Raw genomic sequence first — 20213 nt, forward strand, 5'->3', positions numbered from 1 at the left:
ATACAATAGGTACTTTTTTAAAAAACCTGACTCAGTTAACTTGGTTACTTTCATTCAGAGTAATTATTTTGAAAGTCTTCCATGTTGCTACTTGTATCAATAGTTTCTTATTTTAGAATTGTATTCTGTGTTGTGCATATATTACATTTTGATTTTCATTCATTGGATTGGTTTTCATTCACCTGATTGGTGAACATTTGGATTATTTCCAGTTTGTGGCTATTAAGAAAAACTGTGAACATTGGCATACAGATCTCTGTGTGGACATAATGCTTTCATTTCTTTAGAGAAGTGCTTGCATTGTATGCTGGTGTTTGATTATTTAAAAAGAAAAAACTAGCCAGACTGTTTAATAAAGAGGCTGTACTGTTTTACTGCCAACAGCAGTGTATGAGAGGTCTGGTTGTTGCTCTTCCTTGTCAGCACTGAGTGTGGTTAGTCTTTCTGGTTCTAGCCATTCTAGTGCAGTGGTACTGCAGTGTGAGTTCAATTTGCATTTCCCTGATGACAGATGATGCTGAGCATCTCTTTAGGTGCTTATTTGCCTTCCATATATCTTCTTGAGTTGGGTATCTGTTCAGATCTCCCCTTCCCCCCTTTTTTAAGAGTAAGGACTTTTTTTTTTTTTTTTTTTTTCCTTTTATGAGACTTGAGGAATCTTAGTTCCCCAACCAGGTATTGAACCCAGACACACAGCAGTGAAAGCAGAGTCCTACCAGGGAAGTCCCTTTTGCCCATTATTAAGTTGGATGGTTTGTCTTACTGAATTAGAGTTTTTTACATATTGATTTTTTTGGTAAATATTTTCTTTTAATCTGTGATTTCCTTTTTCATGCAAAAAAGAGCAAAAGTTTTTAATTTTAGTAAAGCCTGCTTTCTTTTTTCTCTATATTACTGCTTTTTGTGTTATGTTTAAGAAATCTTTGTCAAAGCCAAGGTCACTGAGATTTTTCTTATTTTCTTAAGAGTTTTTAAAATTATACTGTTATAAAATTACACTTTATGCTATGCTTTCTCTTTTTTAGTTTTTTTTTTTGTTTTTTTAAATGGTGAATCACATTGATTTTTAAATGTTAACATGAGTCTGGTATTTCAGGTAAATAAACCCCACCTGGTCATGGTGTACTATTTTTTTATATACGTGGGAGTCAATTTGCCAAATTACTGCTACTCATTTCTAGAATTTTTTTATCATTCCAAATAGAAATTCTGTACTCACCTAAACAATTCTCTGCTTCCCCTGCCACCTACTTTCTGTCTTATGAATTTGCCTATTCTAAGTACTAATGTAAGTGGAATCATATATTATTTCGTGTCTGGTGTATTTCACGTTTTCATTTCACATAATGTTTTTAGGATTCATCCTTGTTCAGCATGTATCAATTTATTATTTTTTTTTTCAGGATTTTTGGAAACCTTTATATGCCATATTTATAAGCAAACTGGAGTTTCTTGTATTTCACAACCCCATTCCTACAGTCTATGCTCTGGTCATTTCTGTATGAGAGCTGACATAGGGCAGAGTGCTGCCTTGTTTAACATCAGTTGGGAGTGTGTGTGTCGGTGGACTCAAATTTTTCCATTCTGCTTGTGTTTGTGAATGACCTCGAGACTGCAACAATATTAATTTGGGGTATAATAAAATTTTAGTGAGCAGATGAGTTCGCAAATTGGAATTCGTGAATAAAGATGACCAGTTGTATGTGCGCCACAGAAGTTGGTTGTGTGGATTGAGTCAGTAAATCCAAGTTAACAGCTTCGAATAGTGCCTTGCATTGATTGATAAGTTAATTTTGGTAGTTTATATATCCAAGTAAAAGTGGAGATAATTTTGTGTCTAGTTCTCAGTAGCATTGCGTCGTATAGAATTATGCTGTTTGCCTGCAGTGAAATCTAGGTTTCCCACCTTGTTTTTTTCTTTCTTGGTCAGACTTGTCAATTTTGTTGATCTTGTAAAACAACCGCCTTTTGGTTTCATAGATTATTTATTTGCTTGTGGCTGCACTGGGTCTTGATGCTGCGTGAGGGCGTTGTCGAGTTGTGGTGTGTGGGCCTCGTGTAGTGGCTTCTGCTGGTGCAGAGCTTGGGCTCTTGGCACATGGGCTTCAGTAGTTGCAGCACAAGGGCTCAGACTTGCGGCTCACAGGTTCTGGAGCAGAGGCTCAGTAGTTGTGGCGCACAGGCTTAGTTGCTCTGTGGCACGTGGGATCTTCTGGGATAAGGGCTCGAACTCGGGTCCCCTGCACTGGCAGGTGGGGTATCCACTGTGCCACCAGGGAAGTCTAGTTTCATAGATTTTTTTAGAAAATTGTCCTTTTTATTCTCTGTGTCATTTTCTCTCATATTTGTTTTCTTCCTTCTGCTTGCTTTGGATTTATTTTGCTCTTCCAGTGTCAAGTTGGAAGGTTAGGTAATTGACTTGGGATCTTTCTTAATACAAACATTTACAGCTATAAATTTTCCTCTGAACACTGCTTTTGGGCTTTACAATGTTAGTTTTCATATGTCGTATCCTGTTTTTCATTCATCTTAAATCATTTTCTGATTTCCCTTCTGATTTCTTCTTGATTGTTTGTGAGTGTGTTGTTAAATTTCCCATGTTTACAGATTTGCCAACTTTTCTCCAGTTATTGAGCTCGAATTTTATTTACTTTGTTGTGGTTGAAGAACATGCTTTGTATTACTTTCATGCTTGTAAATTTATTGAGGCTTGTTTCATGGCCCGGCGATTGGTCTATCCCAGAGAATGTTGCACACGAAGTCGAGAATGTATATAGTCTGTTGAGCGTTCCACAGAAGTCTGTTATAGACTAATGCAGTGACACCTGCAAGGCTTCGCCTCTGAGATTAATGTCTGGTATCTGTTCTAACCCCAGTTGGAGGGCGGCTCCTCCCAACTATCTTAAACGCCACTTCTGTCCCACAGACTAGCCAGTCTGTGGTCTAAGCTGTATCTTCCTTAGGTCCCTGATTCTTTTCTTGGTCCCTTTTCGCCACAACTTACACAGTTCTTGAGAATGCCCTTGGGTGTGAATTTCTCCACGTTCTGTCACAAATGAAGTGAGTTCTGAATTTTCAAAGGTTTTCTTGACTAGATTGCTCTTTGCCTCCAGACTGTTTCCAAAGGCTTTTGTCTTTTTCAAAAGATTCTCACTAGTTCAGCTGGAGAGCAGGTGAGCAGAAGTCCTCATGCTGTCATGTGGCAGCTCTCCTCACCAGTGTGCCCTCTGGGCAAGTGAAGATCAGGTTCACACGTCAGCACGCTATGTGTCCCCTGTAGTTCTGGCTGTGGTCCTTGATGCCCGTTACAGGTGTTGAGTTCATGCTGAATCTAGTGAAATTGCAATTAATCAGCCTGACATACGGCTTAAGGTACCAGCTCTGAATTCAGATGACTGAGTTCAATCCTGGTCTCTGAACTTGACAGAAGTATGACATTGGAAAGCCACTTAACCCCTCTGAGCATTTGTGTTCTCATTAGTAAGTGAGATGCTCTATACCTCACAGGGTTGTTGTGAAAAGAGAGGGAAATAATCCACGAGTAAAAGCCCTGAGAACAGTGCCTGTCCCATTTTAAGTATTCTGTAAACGGTGGTGGTAATTAGTAGTCCTTGTTGACTGACACCATATAAAAATGGAGAGCTGACATACTACGTGAAAAAATACTAATCACTAAAAATATGAAGCTTTTCTATTTGGCAACTACATCAAAATTTATGGCCTGAAATTTTAACAAGAATACTGTAATTTAAATTTTTCAGTAGCCTTGTGACCCTTTCTCCCCAAAATATCACCTGTGTTTTGTAAGTCTTTTCTGAGCTGCTTTTTTTTTTTTTGTAAGTTCTGAGCTGCTTTAAGGGAAATCTAAAACCAAGTTCTACAATATATTATCTATCAAGAATCCACCTGCAATGCAGGAGACCCCAGTTCAATTCCTGGGTCGGAAAGATCCGTTGGAGAAAGTATAGGCTACCCACTCCAGTATTCTTGGGCTTCCCTTGGGGCTCAGCTGGTAAAGAATCTGCCTGTAATGCAGGAGACCTGGGTTGGATCCCTGGGTTGGGAAGATCCCCTGGAGAAGGGGTAGGCTACCCACTTCAGTATTCTTGGGCTTCTCTTGTGGCTCAGCTGGTAAAGAATCTGCCTGCCATGTGGGAGACCTGGATTCTATCCCTGGTTTGGGAAGATCCCCTGGAGAAGGGAACAGCTACTCACTCCAGTATTCTGGCCTGAAGAATTCCATGGACTTTATAGTCCATGGGGTCGCAAAGAGTCGGACATGACTGAGCCATTTCACTTCCCTTTCATTAAATGGAGGGAGCTCTTACTGCAGCAGAACCTCAGGCATGAGTCCTGATTTTTCTGTGTCTGCGTGTGCTGTACCCTTAGTTGCTCAGTCGTGTCCAACTCTTTGTGATGCTTAGGACTGTAGCCCACCAGTCTCCTTGGTGCATGAGATTCTGCAGACCAAAAACTGAAGTGGGTTGCCATGCCCTCCTTCAGGGCATCTTCCCAACCCAGGGATCAAACCCCCATCTTCTGTGTCTCCTGCGTTGCAGGTGGGTTCGTTATGCTGCTGTGAAATGTGTGCAGGCTTACACAAAAAAATGCATTTACTTAAATATTACTGATAGTTGGGGTTTCTACCTTACATGTGAAGAGCCAGAAAGTTGTATATCGACTAGAACAGCAGGTTGGTGTGGAGTTTATTTTAGGGGTTTTGCATTAAAAACTGTGGAGTGTATTTTTATACAGAGTCACTATTTGTGTGTGGACCATATTTACTTTTTCACATACCTTCTTTATCAGCTTGTGCAGAAACAGGGTGATCTCTCAGCTGCTTGTCTGGGATACAGATAGTTCTTTCTCCCCTCGTGCCGTGGGCCGTGGAGAAGTGGGCTTCCCACGGGGTAGGACTGCCCTGATAGCCAGCCTTCCATCAGCCAGGGTGCTGACTGCCCTTCCTCCGCAAGCACCCTTGTCCTTTGAGAATAACGGTCTCAAGGTGCCTGGTCCTCATGGGGCCTGAGACGGTGAGCGGAGGGGAGAGTGCTAAGTTTGACCAGCTGGACTGTTCCTGCTGTTGCTGCTTCTGGATCCTCCAGAGGCTCTTACGTGAGCCCCCTGTGGGCCTGGAGCCCTCAGATTCTCCCACATCTGCATGTTCGAGGCACGTCCTCTGATCAGATCTACTAGTTTTCCACGTTTTGGGCGTCCCCTGTGATTTACCAGTCACCGACGGTTCTTCTCTTGGTTTTCCAGCACAGCTCTGTAGTTGTGGTGGGATGTTTTTAGTCTTTTACGTGGTCCGGGGATAGAAAGGAAAGGCTGCGATGTGTGCTCAGTTTATTACTGGAAACCCCCAAAGATAATGAAAAGCTATTTGAGATGAATTGGTTTTCGTGTTCAGAGTAGCTGTCCGTGTAGCTACTCTTTGATTAAGAATCTCTCGAATCCAGCAGCAGATACACTCACATTGTAGTTAATGGCCAGCCTCTTGAAGAGTAAGTTCCTTTGTTGAGAATCTTCTCCTGAAGAAAGAAACTCTAGGGTTATGTAATTAATGTGTTGAAGATATCCTTAGAACTCCCAAGAGGAAAATGTGTGTCTTTCTTGTTGGGAATGCCTGGCGCTCTTTTCTCAAAATCAGGACCCGCCTACACCTTCCCTAGGCTCTGCTTTCTAGGCAGGGGAAGTGGAAACTCATCAGCTACACTCAGCATTTGTTGAAAAGCTGCAATATAGCAAGCCAGCGGTCTATACTGTTTTTGTAAATAAAACTTTATTGGAACACACCTATACTCATTCATGTCCATATTGTTTAGGGGTGCTTTAATTTTATAAAGGCAGAAATGAGTCGTTGCAACTGAGGTCATAGGTCAACAAGTCAAAAATACTTAACTGTCTGACTTCTTGGGAATCATAGAGAAAGTGGGTCTGGATTGTCCTGAGTGTGGTGTCTGGTTGGTTCAGGAGGAAGGGAGGTATGGACCTTGAGTGTAGAGCAAGTGGAGCGGCACAGCCTCCTGCCTTTATAGAGCTTGTTTTTGTTTGAGAGTCATCAGACGATCTTCTCTGATAGACCTCAAAAATTGACTTGCTTTCCTTCTGGTTCACTGCTTCTGATCAAGCCCCTCTTTCCTGATTCACAGGGTGTCTGCACAGAACTCTGATAGCCTCTTTCTTTGACACCCAGTTCTTCCGATTAGAAATGCAAATTGAAGCCCAATCTCATTCCTTCTCTCTCGAGGATCACCACTGTCCTGAGATTGGTGTTCATCCTTCATCTGCTCTTCTCTGTGGTTTCTGTTCATCCCTGAACAGTGCCTAGCACTGTTTTGATCATTTATAATTTCCTGTAAGTGGTATACAGGATGTGTTTTTCTTCATCTCCTTTTTTGGCTTAAGATATTTGTGACCATCCAGCTGGATGTTACTTTTGTAACATTTGTACTTATTGTTACTTTTGTACGTTTGGAATGTACTTTTGTCAGACATTGCAGTATATGGTTGTACTACGGTTTCATCAATCCTTTCTGTGGGCCCTGTTTTTTTTCTCATTAAGTTGACCTTTTGTCTTTATATCTTTTTAAAATAGCTTCATTGCAATATGTACCATATAATTCACCCTTAAAATGATACGGTTCAGTGCTTTTAGTATGAATGCAGTGGTATAGCCAGCACCATTACTTAATTTTAGAACAGTTTCCTCATTTCCAAAAGAAATGTTGTAACCATTTTCTGTCACTTCCTATCTCCTCCCTTCCTTTCCGCCCCCACTGCAGATTGAAGCTAATCTGTTTCTTTCTAAAGATTTGTCTGTTCTGAATCATGTAAATAGGATCTTTTGTGGTCTTTTGTGACTGGCTTTTATTTAGCAGAATGTTTTTGAGGTTCATCCATGAGGTAGCATGTATATAATGGGTTTTTAAGTTCACAATTTTTTTAAAAATGATACTTTGCATGTGTTATTTTTAAAGTACCTTTACTATTATTAAGAATAAAAACCTAGCTCTTATCATTTGCTAAAGCTCTGGCAGAAAGAAAGATAATGCTTTACCACAAAAATACAGTTGAGAGCCTCCAGGAGTGAGTGTAGCACAGTCCTTACCTTTTGAAGAACTTGCAGTGTAGTTGGGGGTTAGAATGGCAAACCAAGTAGAAAAACACAGAATAAGAAGAATTGTGAGGACATAGAAGAGGAGCAGTTAATTCGTTGGGGGGATGTGTTCAAGGTGTGATAACACGGTGGCATTCGATCTGAGTCTAGACTTTGGAAAATGAATAAGATGTCAGGAAGGAGTGTTGGTCAGGAGGGAGAAGGAGGAACAGAGGCGTTGAGAGATGGAAGAGCATCTTCTGGGAACAGGGGAGGTGGGGTGGCCTGAGCAGCGTTGTGGCAGGACCGAGGGCTGGTAAGGGCCAGGCTCGTGGATCTGCACGTGCTGTGGTGGCACTGGAAGATGTAGGCAAGAGAAGACACAGCCACGTTTGTACTTAAAAGAAAACTGACAGCATAGAGGGTGGGCTGGAGAAGAGAGAGCCTGGAAGTGGGGCAGTCCATCCAGAGGCCGATCTTTTGGGTGAGAAGTGATGCCTGATGCTGGTAGCAGGAGTGAGAACATGTGGCATGGAGAGGCATCTTTCAGGTTAAGTTGAAATGGGCGGTAAGGAAGAGAATTCTGGAAAGACTCCCTGGTCTGTCTCTTGCACAGCCGAATGACTTGGGAATTTGGTCACTATCCCCCACGTAGTCAAGAGTAACTTGTGCTGGAAGCTTTAAGGAGTAAAAATAGCCTATCTTGTAACTTAAAGATGACTAAAAGTATTTTATTTCCAATTCAGAAATGAAGCACAGGTTCATACTGAGCCTAGGATATGTCAATTTCAGACTTGAACAGTCAAACCAAACTACTATTAATTATCACTTCCTCATAGCCAAAAGAATGCAATGGTGTAAAGATTCCTGTCGATGCCAGTAAGCCTAACCCCAATGATGTGGAGTTTGATAATCTGTATTTGGATATGAATGGAATCATCCACCCCTGTACGCATCCTGAAGACAAGTACGTAACCCATTTTTGTCGCTGATAGCACAAGTCACGGAGGAGTGCTATATGATATTACACTATTTGCTTGTCATTGTAGACCAGCACCAAAAAACGAGGATGAAATGATGGTTGCAATCTTTGAGTACATTGACAGACTCTTCAATATTGTCAGACCAAGACGGCTTCTCTACATGGCAATAGATGGAGTGGTAAGTGCTGAATGACTTAAAATCAGTTCCCCTGTGTTTGTTTTTGCTGTGTTCCCAGTGTCTGGAATGAAAGTCAGCTAAGTGAAGAATGGTTGACGATAATGAGTTTGAGAAAGAAAGCCTCACCTTTCAGCCTCTCATTCAGCTGTGTTTTGTGAGTGTGCCTGTTTTGTGCCAGAGCCCATGAGGTCCTGGGGGTGTTGGTGGCTGCCACTGCAGGGGCAGAGGCAGGGGTAGATGGGTACGGTGAGTTACCCAGGGTCTTCCTGAGCATCAGCAGCGCATGCAGGGCATTGGGGCGTGGAGTGGGCAGTGCTACATGGCAGTGAGGCAACAGAGAGGAGCGGGTGTTTGTCCCATTTATTTATTTATTTATTTTTGAAGAGTTAAAAGTAATGAATGAAATAATTTTGAAAATCCAGAAAGCTTTGGGTTCGAGAAGATTAACTTTTCTATTTATTCAAGGAAAGAATCTTAGCTGCCTAAAAACTTAAGCTACAAGTAAAGTATAGTAAAAAAAAGTAAAGGGAACGGGAGTATGTCTTTCTTGGAGCAGATTACAGCTCACGTTAGCTAAGTTTCTTGCAGAATCCCTTTCACTGTACTCCACTGTGTTTTTCTGCTGGGTCAAGGATAAGTTATGTGCACATTTGAATGTTTATAGATATGTACCCATTCTTGTCTGTAACCCTTTTTTTTTGTTTATGTTAAAAATATAAATGTAGATCATAGCACTTGAAAGAGTTAGATTAGGTGGTCTCATTTTACAGGAAAGGGAACTGTTTAAAGAGAATATGAAATAGCTTACTTTATGCAGACAGGAGGCTTGAGAGTCCCTTCCAAACCCAGTTCAGTAATTACAAAACCTTGCAGTTCAGTTCACTTCATTCACACTTACTCAGTGATTGAAGTTACATTTGGTTAGAGTGATATAAGATAAAGTGTTCTCTTTCTACCCGCTGTGCTTTATTATAGAGACAGCGTGATAATTATGGTCTTGTGAATCCCATTTAGAGACCTTTCTTCCTTTTAGGTGTGGGCTCAGAGAAGGTATTCCTGATCCTGGCTCTGTGGCAACTACTCCCTCTCTGTGTGCTGAGTCTCTGAGTAAAGCGAGCTTTCCATCTGGGGTGCCTGAAAGTATTGTAGCCTAATGGAACTGTCCTGGGCCCGCCCTTGTGCTGTGCGGCCCTCAGTGCTGTGGCCTTATAGAGGGGTTGTCCTTTATTGACACGTCACTCGTTCACCTGACTGCACTGCGTTTAAGGGTTTTGGTCCAAATTTAAGCCCTCAGGTTCTACTGTATGTGGTAAAAGGATTGTTTGGACGTATTACTTAGCTTTTCCATTTGAGTGCGCTATTTTATCAGAGTAGCTGGTTCAAAATAATGTACAAATATAGTTATAAATGTTTGAAATAGTATGTGAATATGAAATACCCATTTTCAGGCACCGCGTGCTAAAATGAACCAGCAGCGTTCAAGGAGGTTCCGAGCATCCAAAGAAGGCATGGAAGCAGAGATAGAGAAGCAGCGAGTCAGGGAAGAGATCCTGGCGAAAGGTAAAGAGCATGCACCTTGGGCTTAGATGTGTTACACGAACTGTGTGGAGGGGGCAGGGCTGGTGCCTTCTCCTTACAAGTAGGCAGGGTTTTAATTTAATCAAGATCCCAGGATATCCAGGAGAAGTTTATGTTCACTGTTGAGGAAAAGTAGTTAATAGAATAGTTTATTCCTTTAATAAGCTTTTTCGTTTCTGAACTCTGTAGTAAAAGGGAAGTGAAAGTCTCTCAGTCGTGTCCAGCTCTTGCGAACCCATGGACTCTACAGTCCCTGGAATTCTCCAGGCCAGAATACTGGAGAGAGTAGCCTTTCCCTTCTCCAGGGGATCTTCCCAACCAGGGATTGAACCCAGGTCTCCCACACTGCAGGCAGATTCTTTACCAGCTGAGCCACCAGGGAAACTTGTGGACAAAAGGAAGGAATTAAGTAGGGAGAGCAAATTGTCAACTTCTGTCAGGGCGAGTGCAGCCCTTCGGTTCAGTTTCATCTGTCTGTAAACTAGAAATACATTGAGTGCTTCTTATTGCCTTTTGCTGTGGGGGCTGTTAGGAAGCCGCACTACTGTAAGCGTTTTCCTCCCATCAGTCTTGGTGGCTTGCTTGCTGCTTCTCCGTAGCACTCAGGTCTGTATGCAGAGGCCTGGGATGATGGCACCATGTTTCCAGGCTGTACTGGGATCGTGCACACTCACTGTGCCCAGGGCTCCCTCAGTTCAGGAAGGGGCTTGTGGGGTCGAATGGGGTCGTCTTTGCAGTCCGTCTAAGGCCTGATGGGTCGAGGCAGGAGTTGGCTGCGACTCAGAGAGGAGGGAGACCAGGGTGCTGAGCCCCTGGGACCGCTTCTCCCAAGATCCCTGTGGGTGAGGCGGGGTGAAGTGCGGTGCCTGCAGGGTGACTCGTTTGCTGTTGTGTTACCTGAGGCAACGTGATAGACCAGGAGAGCCACCATTATTGGTTCAGGATGTTGTGTCTGGCAGGTGGAAAAAGAGGCGTAGTGTAGTCGTCTGAGACTTGTAGTTACTGTGCATTTCATGTTTTTTAATTTGCTGGAAGTGTGCAAGTACATACATATTTTAACAGCTTGTAATTAATATTCTGATTACTGTTTGTATTTATAACAGGTTGTCTTTGCTTCTAAAGATGTCTTTTTTTCTTGAAGATGTTAGAAGCTCAAGAAAAGGCTTTTCAGTGATACAGAGGAAAAAATAGAATTTCTAAATCGCTCTAAGTGATATAAAGCTGTGATAAACTTGGCTTTTTAGTTTTTTCTTGGGCCCCTTCATCTTAAGAACTGTTACTGGGATTAGAGCTTCTACCCTGTGTGTGTGTGCACACGCATGCGTGTATGCCAGGTCATTAGGAAGAATGTCATTTTTACATAACGATAGAGTATCTTCCGTGTACCATGTCTTGTTTGACAGTCATGTTAAAGCAGCTTCATGTAATTTGAGGGGAGGAATCTTATTTTCCTCGAAAAGGGGGAACATTGTTCCTCAGGTGACAACACTTCTCTTTCTTTATATTTCAACTTTCTGTTTTTGTTGTTCTGGTCTAATATTGAGTAACTTACCTCACTGTTTATGGGGAGAACAAAGCATTGCCCCTTCTTCTCTAGGTGGCTATCTTCCTCCAGAAGAAATAAAAGAAAGATTTGACAGCAACTGTATTACACCAGTAAGTAGTCTCATACTTTGCTAGCTATTGCTAACTCTTAAATGATAGGTTAATTTATTTTTTTCTATCATTTTAGGGAACTGAGTTCATGGACAATCTTGCTAAATGCCTTCGCTATTACATAGCTGATCGTTTAAATAATGACCCTGGGTGGAAAAATTTGACAGTAAGTTTCACATTTTGGTACTTCAAAAAGATGAGGGTGACAATTTGAGTCATATCAAAGTCATGTCCTTTGATAGGACTGATATTATTTGTCTTTTTCTCCCTCCATGAAATGCTGATTGATGTTAGAGGAACGAGAAGCTTCTAGGGTTATTAGAGATGGGGTACCTTGCGTGGTCCAGTGACCGGCAGCCGAATTTTCTCTCAGTGCCAATTTTGTCCTCTTACCGTCACCGTGAAGCTATAAGATGGGACTCATGATTTAAAATACATATATATGAAAGTAATTTCTGTTGTTAGAAATTAAAATACAGCAAGATAAAAAGCCCTGGGGCTGCCTTTAAAGAATGGCTGTGTGCTCCTGAGTGTTTAAGTAAAATTTAAGCAAAATGTTTATATAATCTTGGGTTCATAAGCCCATTTCCCTGTTAATTAGATGTGGTACTCTGTATTTAATGGGTATCTCTTACCAATTACTCTCAGGGCTTGTATGGCTCGGTGCTGTATACTTGAGTAGCAGTGAAGAGTAGAAACTTGTGAACTGATCTGTTTTTCTAATGGCTAAGTTTGACCCAAACATTTCATTTTTTCTATTTCAAGTAGTCAGTTAACTAGTGAAATAATTTTGATGTCTAACACACACCTTATTAAGAAAAATTTCCAATTAGTAACACTGTTTTAATAGAATTATCCCAGTTTATTTTAAAATGTTCAGTTCTGTTGATTTTTGAGCTTGAAAAATGGGAATGAGCTAAAAATGTTTAAACTGTTTTTTGTAGGTTATTTTATCTGATGCTAGTGCTCCTGGTGAAGGGGAACATAAAATCATGGATTACATTAGAAGACAAAGAGGTAAAATTCATACATAAATAGTTGATTATATGTTCTATTAAAAAAAAAAGACAAGCCATTGTGTAGAAAATGTTTGGTAAAATGTGATATTCCTGTAGTATGAAATCTATTTACATAAATATATATTTCCCATCTCTCTAGCCCAGCCTAACCATGACCCAAACACTCATCACTGCTTATGTGGAGCAGATGGTAAGTTTCTTCTTTGGGATCTGAATCTCTTTGGGTTAAACAGTAGCGAGTCCATGGTTTGGTGTGTAGTAATGAATTATTCATGGCTGCCTGGAAATTCTAAAATGCCATGCTTATTTTATGTTTGAGAGAGAACTAGGGTGGAGTCATTTAATCTGTGTTTAATAATCACCTATCTTGATTTTTTTTTTTTCAACTTTTTAATATGGTCACACATATTTTTAAAATGGAAAGTTGCCAAGTGTTGACTTCTGAGTGGTAGTTACACTCTAAGCCCATGTTTCTGGAGGTCCTGTTCTTGGCCACTAGGAAGTTTTAGGCTTTTCAGCTTTGCTCTCTGTGTGATCCTTGGGGCTTTTCTTTGCCTTGCTGTCTTGTGTTACGATAATATCTTGCCTTTGGTTACAGTAAGGGTCTTCCGGAAATGCTCACTGTTTGGTGTTTTGTTCTTGTTGACTGATAGCTGATCTCATTATGCTTGGCCTTGCTACACATGAGCCCAACTTTACCATTATCAGAGAAGAATTCAAACCGAACAAACCCAAACCCTGTGGTCTTTGTAATCAATTTGGACATGATGTCAAGGACTGTGAGGGTTTGCCGAGAGAAAAGAAGGGAAAGGTAAGAATTTCAGGATGGTAGTAGCCTCATTTAATATTTTTCAGTTTTATTTTTGTTATCAAACATACATAACAAATTACCACTTTTTAGCCATGTTTAAATGTGCAGTTCAATGGCATTAAGTATATAAATGCCTCATTTTAAAAATGGATAAAAAGAAGACTGGTTGATTTGATTTTTCATCTATTTGCTCTGTTACCCCTCACAGAGATGTATCTTTCCAAACTCCTTAAACACACATTCACAACCTTGCACGCAGTCAGATTCTTTCTCCTCCCCGCTTTCCTAGCACAGCTTACATCTGCACAAGGCTGAGGTCTCATAGGTAATGATGCCCATTGTGCATGATTTGTTTGAACTGTAAATAAAGTCCATTAAACTTCTTGATACCTTTGAGTAACTCCTAGTTTCTCCCTATTATGAGTTCCCTTGGTTATATCCATTTAACCATTTATATCCTTTTAAAGGGTGTCTAAGAATATGGTACCTCTTTAAAAGATGTGTTGAGTGGAAACTGGTAAAAAGTATACATATTCACAGAGAAGGGTGAGGCATGTACATTAAAATGTTAATATTGGTTGGGTGTAGGTCAGTGTTTGGCAAACTATAGCTTTCCAGGTTTGACCTATGAGTTTAGAGGGTCTTTTGTTTTTAAAGGGTTGTAAAAATAAAACATGAAAGAATATGCAACAGAAACTATACATGTCTCCCTCCGCAGGCTGAAATAGTTAGTGTCTCGCCCTCTGTTAAAAACATGTGTGTGCTCAGTCAGTGTCTCAATAATAAAGAACCTGCCTGCCAGTGTAGACCCGCAGGAGACGCGGGTTCAGTCCCTGGGTCGGGAGGGTCCCTTAGAGGAGGAAATGGCAATCCACTGCAGTGTTCTTGCCTGGGAAATCCCATGGACAGAGGAGCCTAGTAAGTCCCATGGGGTCGCAAAAGACTCAGACACGACTGTGCGTCTGAGCGCTCAGCCCCTGGTCTAGGTGTGATTGAAATTGTGGGTAATTTTTATTTTTAAAATGGTTTGGTAAATTCTGCTCTTACTTAATACTTGTAATATTAAAATGGGTCTTGCTTTAGAAGAAGCTGTGCTATTTGTTTGGATGAAGGAAGTTCCAAGATTCAGAGTAGATAAATTGAGTCTTCCCCCCTTTCTTACAGCACGATGAACTGGCAGACAGCCTTCCTTGTGCAGAAGGAGAGTTTATCTTCATTCGTCTCAGTGTTCTCCGTGAGGTATGTGGCGGTGACCGTTGGCATGGGTGCACCAATAATAAGCCAACTGCTATTTGATGGCTTTAGTGACAGCATTCCTTTTTGGTCGCAGTATTTGGAAAGAGAGCTCACCATGGCCAGCCTGCCGTTCACGTTTGATGTCGAGAGGAGCATTGATGACTGGGTCTTCATGTGCTTCTTTGTGGGAAACGACTTCCTTCCTCACCTGCCATCCTTAGAGATTAGGTATGTGTGTGTGAGCTTGTGTGCTCAAGCTCCTGTTTAGCCCTCTGGCCTTTCAGTGCAGTCTGGTCCTAATGCTTGATGTTTGTTTCCTGGTGGCAGGGAAGGTGCCATCGACCGCTTGGTTAACATATACAAAAATGTGGTACACAAAACCGGGGTAAGTTCACTCTTGAATAATTTCAAAACAGAAGTGTTTGCTTTTGTAAGAAGGTCATTTTACATGTATTTTATCACTTACAGGGTTACCTTACAGAAAGTGGTTATGTCAATCTGCAGAGAGTACAGATGATCATGTTAGCAGTTGGTGAAGTTGAGGATAGCATTTTTAAAAAAAGAAAGGATGATGAGGTAAAGTGTTTCTCTTGCAGTAGCTCAATTGCTCCTGTCTCTCATAGGCTGTGATGATCCTGTGATTGTCCTTTTAACCTCTCTGAGTGCGCTGTTAAATCAATGTAGTGTATCAAATACCAGTGTAATCACGAGTGGTCAGTGCTTTGATGATTTTATAAAGGCTGTGATGCTTGCTGTGTGGAATTATGTATTGCACCCTGTGTGAGTTGCATTGTACCTTCTCTCTTTTTAATCTCAAGTAAGATATAAATCCAAATACCTGCCTAATCAATGGGCTGTGAAATGAGGGTTCCAAAGCTAGAAGAATTCTGGAATTGAACTCCTGGCTGCCGTGTTTTATAGGCACTGTGTATGCTCTGGACTTTGCAACTCCGTACTCTGGTGGCGGAATGTAGGGGATCTGGGATGGATTGACTGCATTGGCCAAGGTAGAGGGTTGCAGCTGGTGTAAGAAATGTGGGCATAAAAGAAGGAAATAAAGTCGCAGAGCATTTTGGAATTATTTATGTGGGATAGGGTGAGTCTTAGCATGGGCAGTGGGAAGTTTGCTGGTGCCATTCACCCAGGCAGTGAGCCCTGCAGGTGGAGTAGATGGGGTGGAGATAAGGTCGAAATGAGTTTCGTTTTGGAGGTGCTGCAATTGAGGGGCCACAGGACACCTGAGAGGAGAAGTCTATGAACCAGTCAGATGGATCCATGTGGAGCTCAGGTCAGAAATCCTTCAGAAGGAGATTTGAGAACCGTGAGCAGATAGGATATGGCTCCTATCTTGAGCAGAAACTTGACATCTCTGGGAGTTTATAAAGAGGGAAAGTGCTTTCCATCAGGGGTCTCTGGGAGTGTAGAGGTTTCAGGAGAAGGTAAGGCCGGGGGAGGAAGCCCCTGGAGAGAGGCGAAGCTGTTGGTGCTGCCTGAGGTTGTCAGAGTGGGATGGATGGGCCCCTGGTCCTCAAGCTAGAGGGAGGGGCCGCAGCCTGGAGGCAGAGTGGGCTGGAGGGAGGCCGACAGTGGGTGAGAGGAGCAGAAAGGAAGCAGAGGAGACCCTTCAGCTTCTTAGTCCTATAGATCTTTATGAGCAGATGGCAACATAATATTGATACATAACTTCCTGATCTCCTCAAAGATTAAAACATGTTATTGTATCTGATAAGATTTTGTGTTTTCCTCAGCTTTGCTACTGTAGCTAATGGCCTCTTCTTTAGAATCTTGGGTACCATTTTGTATAACAGTGAGTGGCCTGTAGGCATTTTTTCAAAGCCTTTGGTACTTGGTAATTGTCACATGTAAGATTCAAATAGCAGAAATAACTCACTCTGAAGTGTGAAACACCTACCAGAACAGCCATTTTAACGAGTCTTCAGCCGTCACAGTGGCTCCACTTGAGCTGCTGCTCTTTATGCTGAAGAAATAAACTACACACATTTTGTATTACTTGGTATAAAATCTCATCTTAGAAAAGTCTTTTTCTGTGACTTTAGCGGACTCTGTAGTGTTAAATATTGATGGTATTTGGCATTAGACTGGGATGTGTAGGATTTGATAGAAACCAAAGTGCTTCAGACTTCAGTATATCATGTGGTTTCTGGCTGGCCTGGCAGAGAGGGCATTTGACAGCTTTGGGTCTTTGTTGGTGTCCATGACTTGTTACGATGTTTTTTGGCATGGTTGGGCATTGTATTGGACAGACTTATGAACCCTCAGAAACTCAACATAAAAGTATCTGAGTGTATATAATTTCCAGGAACGTGTGTCCATGGCTTTTGACAGATTTCCAAAGAAATTCATAACACACAAAAGATGAAGTATCAGTAAGGTCTTGTCCAGGTAGATTTGATCTGCTTATGTGGCTGCCGCCCTTAAAAAGAGCAAAATAGTAGAATGGGAGTCTATCGATACTTGTTATTAAAATAGAACAGTTAGGTCAGAAATGTCTTTTTTATTTTATGAGCTTTAATCTTTGCCTTTTATCTTGCAAATGTTCATTTATTCAGCACACATTTCCTGTTTACAATGTGCCTGATAGTATTCATATTCTGAGGGTTAGTGATACAACAAAAAAACAAAATAAAAAATAGATGGAACTTCTTAGCTCGTGGAGCTGACATTCTTCTGGGGGAGATGGATAATTAACACAAAGCTGAAGTGTAGTATGCAGGGTGTGAGAGAGTGACACGTGCCGTGAAGGAAGTTAAAGCAGGGGACGAAGTGTCTGGGGAGGTCACAGCCCTAGGAAAGGTGGCTGGAGAAGGCCTTGCTGATGTCAGGGAGTGGACCATGCAGATGTTTTCAGGAAGAGCACTGCAGACGGACGGAATCACCCACCAAAAGGCTCTGGTCTGGAGCACGTATGGGATGTTGAGAACAGCGAGGAGCCCGTGTGGGAGCAGAGGATGCAAAGGGAAGGGAATAGGAGAAGAGGTCAGAAAGGTGGTGGATGTAGTAGAACCCTCTCGATCATTAGCAGGACTTCAGCTCTCAGTCTGCATCACTGAAGCATAGAAGTGACAAAGTCTGACACGAACTAGGAAACATTAACTCGAGCTGCTGTGTGGAGGCAGAGACAGAAGCATCAAGCCCAATTAAGAGGCTCCTCTGCAGTATGCTAAGGGAGCCAGCATGGTGGCAGTGAAGGTGGTAATAGATGGTTGGATTTGAGATAGGTTTTGAAGCTAGAACCAGTGGGATCGGCTGATGGATTAAATCCTAGGTGTGAGAGAAGGAAAGGTATCAAGCATGACTCCAAGGCACTTTTTTCTGAACAACCGAAAAATGGTCTGGTCTGAGTAGCTGTGAAGAGAAGACTGGGAGATGGAGAGATGGGGGTGGCGATTCTGTTTTGGACATGTCAGGGTTGAGACACGTAGGTGGGGGTGTTGAGTTGGCAGAGGCTCTGGTTGGAGACTCATGAGACTAGGTGATTATTGTTAGGAGAGCAGAGAAGTGGGGAGGTCCAGGTGATGGGCCCAGGGGAGCAGCGGCTTTCAGAGGGTGGAAGGAGGGCCGAGTGAAGGCAGCAGCAGGAGTGAAAGAACAGGTGAGTGTGGTGTCCTGGCAGCGAGGTGAAGAGCGTGGTTTCAGAAGGAGGAGTCACGGCCAGATAAGAGACGGCTCATTAACTGTGTAAGCAGAGTGTGGTTAGGGAAATTGGCAGTGTTCGGATCTTAGGAGGTTTTAAGTGGTCAGTCAGCATGTATCTGGCATTCAGCCCCTCCTGGCAGAAAGTGCTAACCTCCCATCTTGTTAAGTGTTCTCTTGGAGTGGCAGTACTGCCTTGGAGGGTGGAAGTGCCAAGAGGAGGGTGATGGTCATTATAGTACCTGCTGTGGGCACCTTCGCTGTCGTTTCAGTGCCTGAACACTCAGGCATGGGCATGGGAGGGGTGCTTTCTGGGGAAGGACGCCTTTGAATGACTCAGTTAGTGGGGAGCAAGGTCAGCCCTAAATCCTGTCTAGTTGAAACCATGGCTGGATTTCAAAAATGAGTGGAGGGAAGAATCAAGGCAGATTGGACCCTTTCCTGTGAGTTAAACTGGCCCAGAATAAGCAGTGCAGTCATCTGTCTTTTCTTCCTTCTCTCATTGGGTCTATTTGGTGGTAGTCATTGAGGGGAGCATCTGAGTGGTAGTGTTTTCCTAGAGCCCCACTGTTCTCTTTATCACTTGTGCCACACATGTGATAGGGTAGGGACTGTCCAGCCCTTTGTAGGTAATAGAGGCTCATTATTAAATTGTCTTATTGAATTTTTAAAATTTTCATCTTGATTATGAACTATATTCAGCTACAACTTAAAGAATTGTTTTCTTATGTGTATCTTCTCTATACTGACAGCCTGTTCACTCCAGGGTAAAACCAAGGGTCTTTGTCATGACTCTTACATTTTTCCCTGAAATGATATTAAAAACTATCCGCAAAAAAATTAAGAGGAACCATTTAAATTGTATATAAACCCAATTCAGAATGCCCTCTAGCCATGTGCAGTTCTGATAAGCGGCACTTTGAACATGCAGTCTATTGCCTAGTTTCATTATGTACCTAGGTTTCTGGGGTCTTCCTTTAAAACTTTAATTGTCTCTCAAATCATTCCTGGTAATGTTTAACTCTTACATTTTTGTGTAATTATTTGACAGAATATGTGGATTTTATACTTTTAGGACAGTTTTAGAAGACGACAGAAAGAAAAAAGAAAGAGAATGAAGGTGAGTTTTAATTCATAAGACTGGCAGTGGTATAAGTTTACAATTTGGGAGGAATGTGTTCATGACAGTAGCTTTTTATTCTTTACCCAGTAGGATCTGGTTAGAGACATGGTACCCACCCAACTGCCTTCCTGCCTGGTATTGATTTTAAAGGAGTCCTATCTAAGCTCTGTCTCAAGTCTGAAGGGAAATACTTGATGGGCAGGTGGTACTTAGTTATTTGAGTTTTTTACAATGATCAGTTATTATTATTGTTTTTGTAATAAAAGCAGTCAACCTTTGGTGTCTCTTGAAGTCACTATGCTCTGTCTTTAATTTTGTCAGGTTAATCTTCCTAGAATAGAAGGCATGCATGCTCAGTCGCATCCTATTTTTTTTTGCAACTCTGTGGATTGTAACCACCAGGCTCCTCTTGCCATGGGATTTTCCAGGCAAGAGTGCTGGAGTGGGTTGCCTTTCCTTTCTCCAGGGGATCTTCTTGACCCAGGGATCTAACTCACATCTCCTGCTTGGCAAGTGGACCCTTAACTGCTGTGCCACCTGGGAAGCCCACATAATAGGATGGCTACCTGGAGTTTTGTTGTTTCTCTGCTCAGAAATCAGCAGTGACTTCTTAGTCACCCTCAGAGTCCATTCTCAGTCTGGCTTGCAGAGCGCCGGCCGCCAGCTCCTCCCTTCCTGTCCTCTCAACATCCTCTAAACAAGCCAGGCTGTTTTAGCCTGGCCTCCGTTGCCTCCTCCAGAGGTTCCTTCTCCCATCTGTGCACACTTCGCCTTCTCCATGGCTTCCCTTGCTGCCTGGCTGGTGCCTGGGTTGAGCAGGCCTTTCCTTTACCTCTGGTGATTCTTGTTGTCCTTCCTAGATTTTAAACTCAACGG

General features: G+C 42.2%; 1 protein-coding gene across 4 annotated transcripts in view; it reads left to right on the plus strand.

Moving 5' to 3' along the window:
• Positions 1–20213, plus strand: part of XRN2 (5'-3' exoribonuclease 2) — a 62795-nt gene that overhangs the window by 3010 nt on the left and 39572 nt on the right. For 2 of the 4 annotated variants that reach the window (NM_001192472.1, XM_010811235.4), the window contains 13 exons: positions 7939–8066; positions 8149–8260; positions 9709–9820; positions 11436–11494; positions 11571–11660; positions 12439–12511; positions 12653–12703; positions 13167–13324; positions 14489–14563; positions 14655–14788; positions 14888–14945; positions 15029–15136; positions 19290–19334. In NM_001192472.1, coding sequence (NP_001179401.1) covers positions 7939–8066; positions 8149–8260; positions 9709–9820; positions 11436–11494; positions 11571–11660; positions 12439–12511; positions 12653–12703; positions 13167–13324; positions 14489–14563; positions 14655–14788; positions 14888–14945; positions 15029–15136; positions 19290–19334 — 1203 coding nt within the window. The remainder of the gene's footprint in view (positions 1–7938; positions 8067–8148; positions 8261–9708; positions 9821–11435; positions 11495–11570; positions 11661–12438; positions 12512–12652; positions 12704–13166; positions 13325–14488; positions 14564–14654; positions 14789–14887; positions 14946–15028; positions 15137–19289; positions 19335–20213) is intronic. The other 2 variants (XM_010811234.4, XM_025000584.2) reach the window with 2 other exon arrangements.

The sequence above is a fragment of the Bos taurus genome, chromosome 13, assembly GCF_002263795.3.
Source record: "Bos taurus isolate L1 Dominette 01449 registration number 42190680 breed Hereford chromosome 13, ARS-UCD2.0, whole genome shotgun sequence".
NCBI classification, from domain to species: domain Eukaryota; kingdom Metazoa; phylum Chordata; class Mammalia; order Artiodactyla; family Bovidae; genus Bos; species Bos taurus.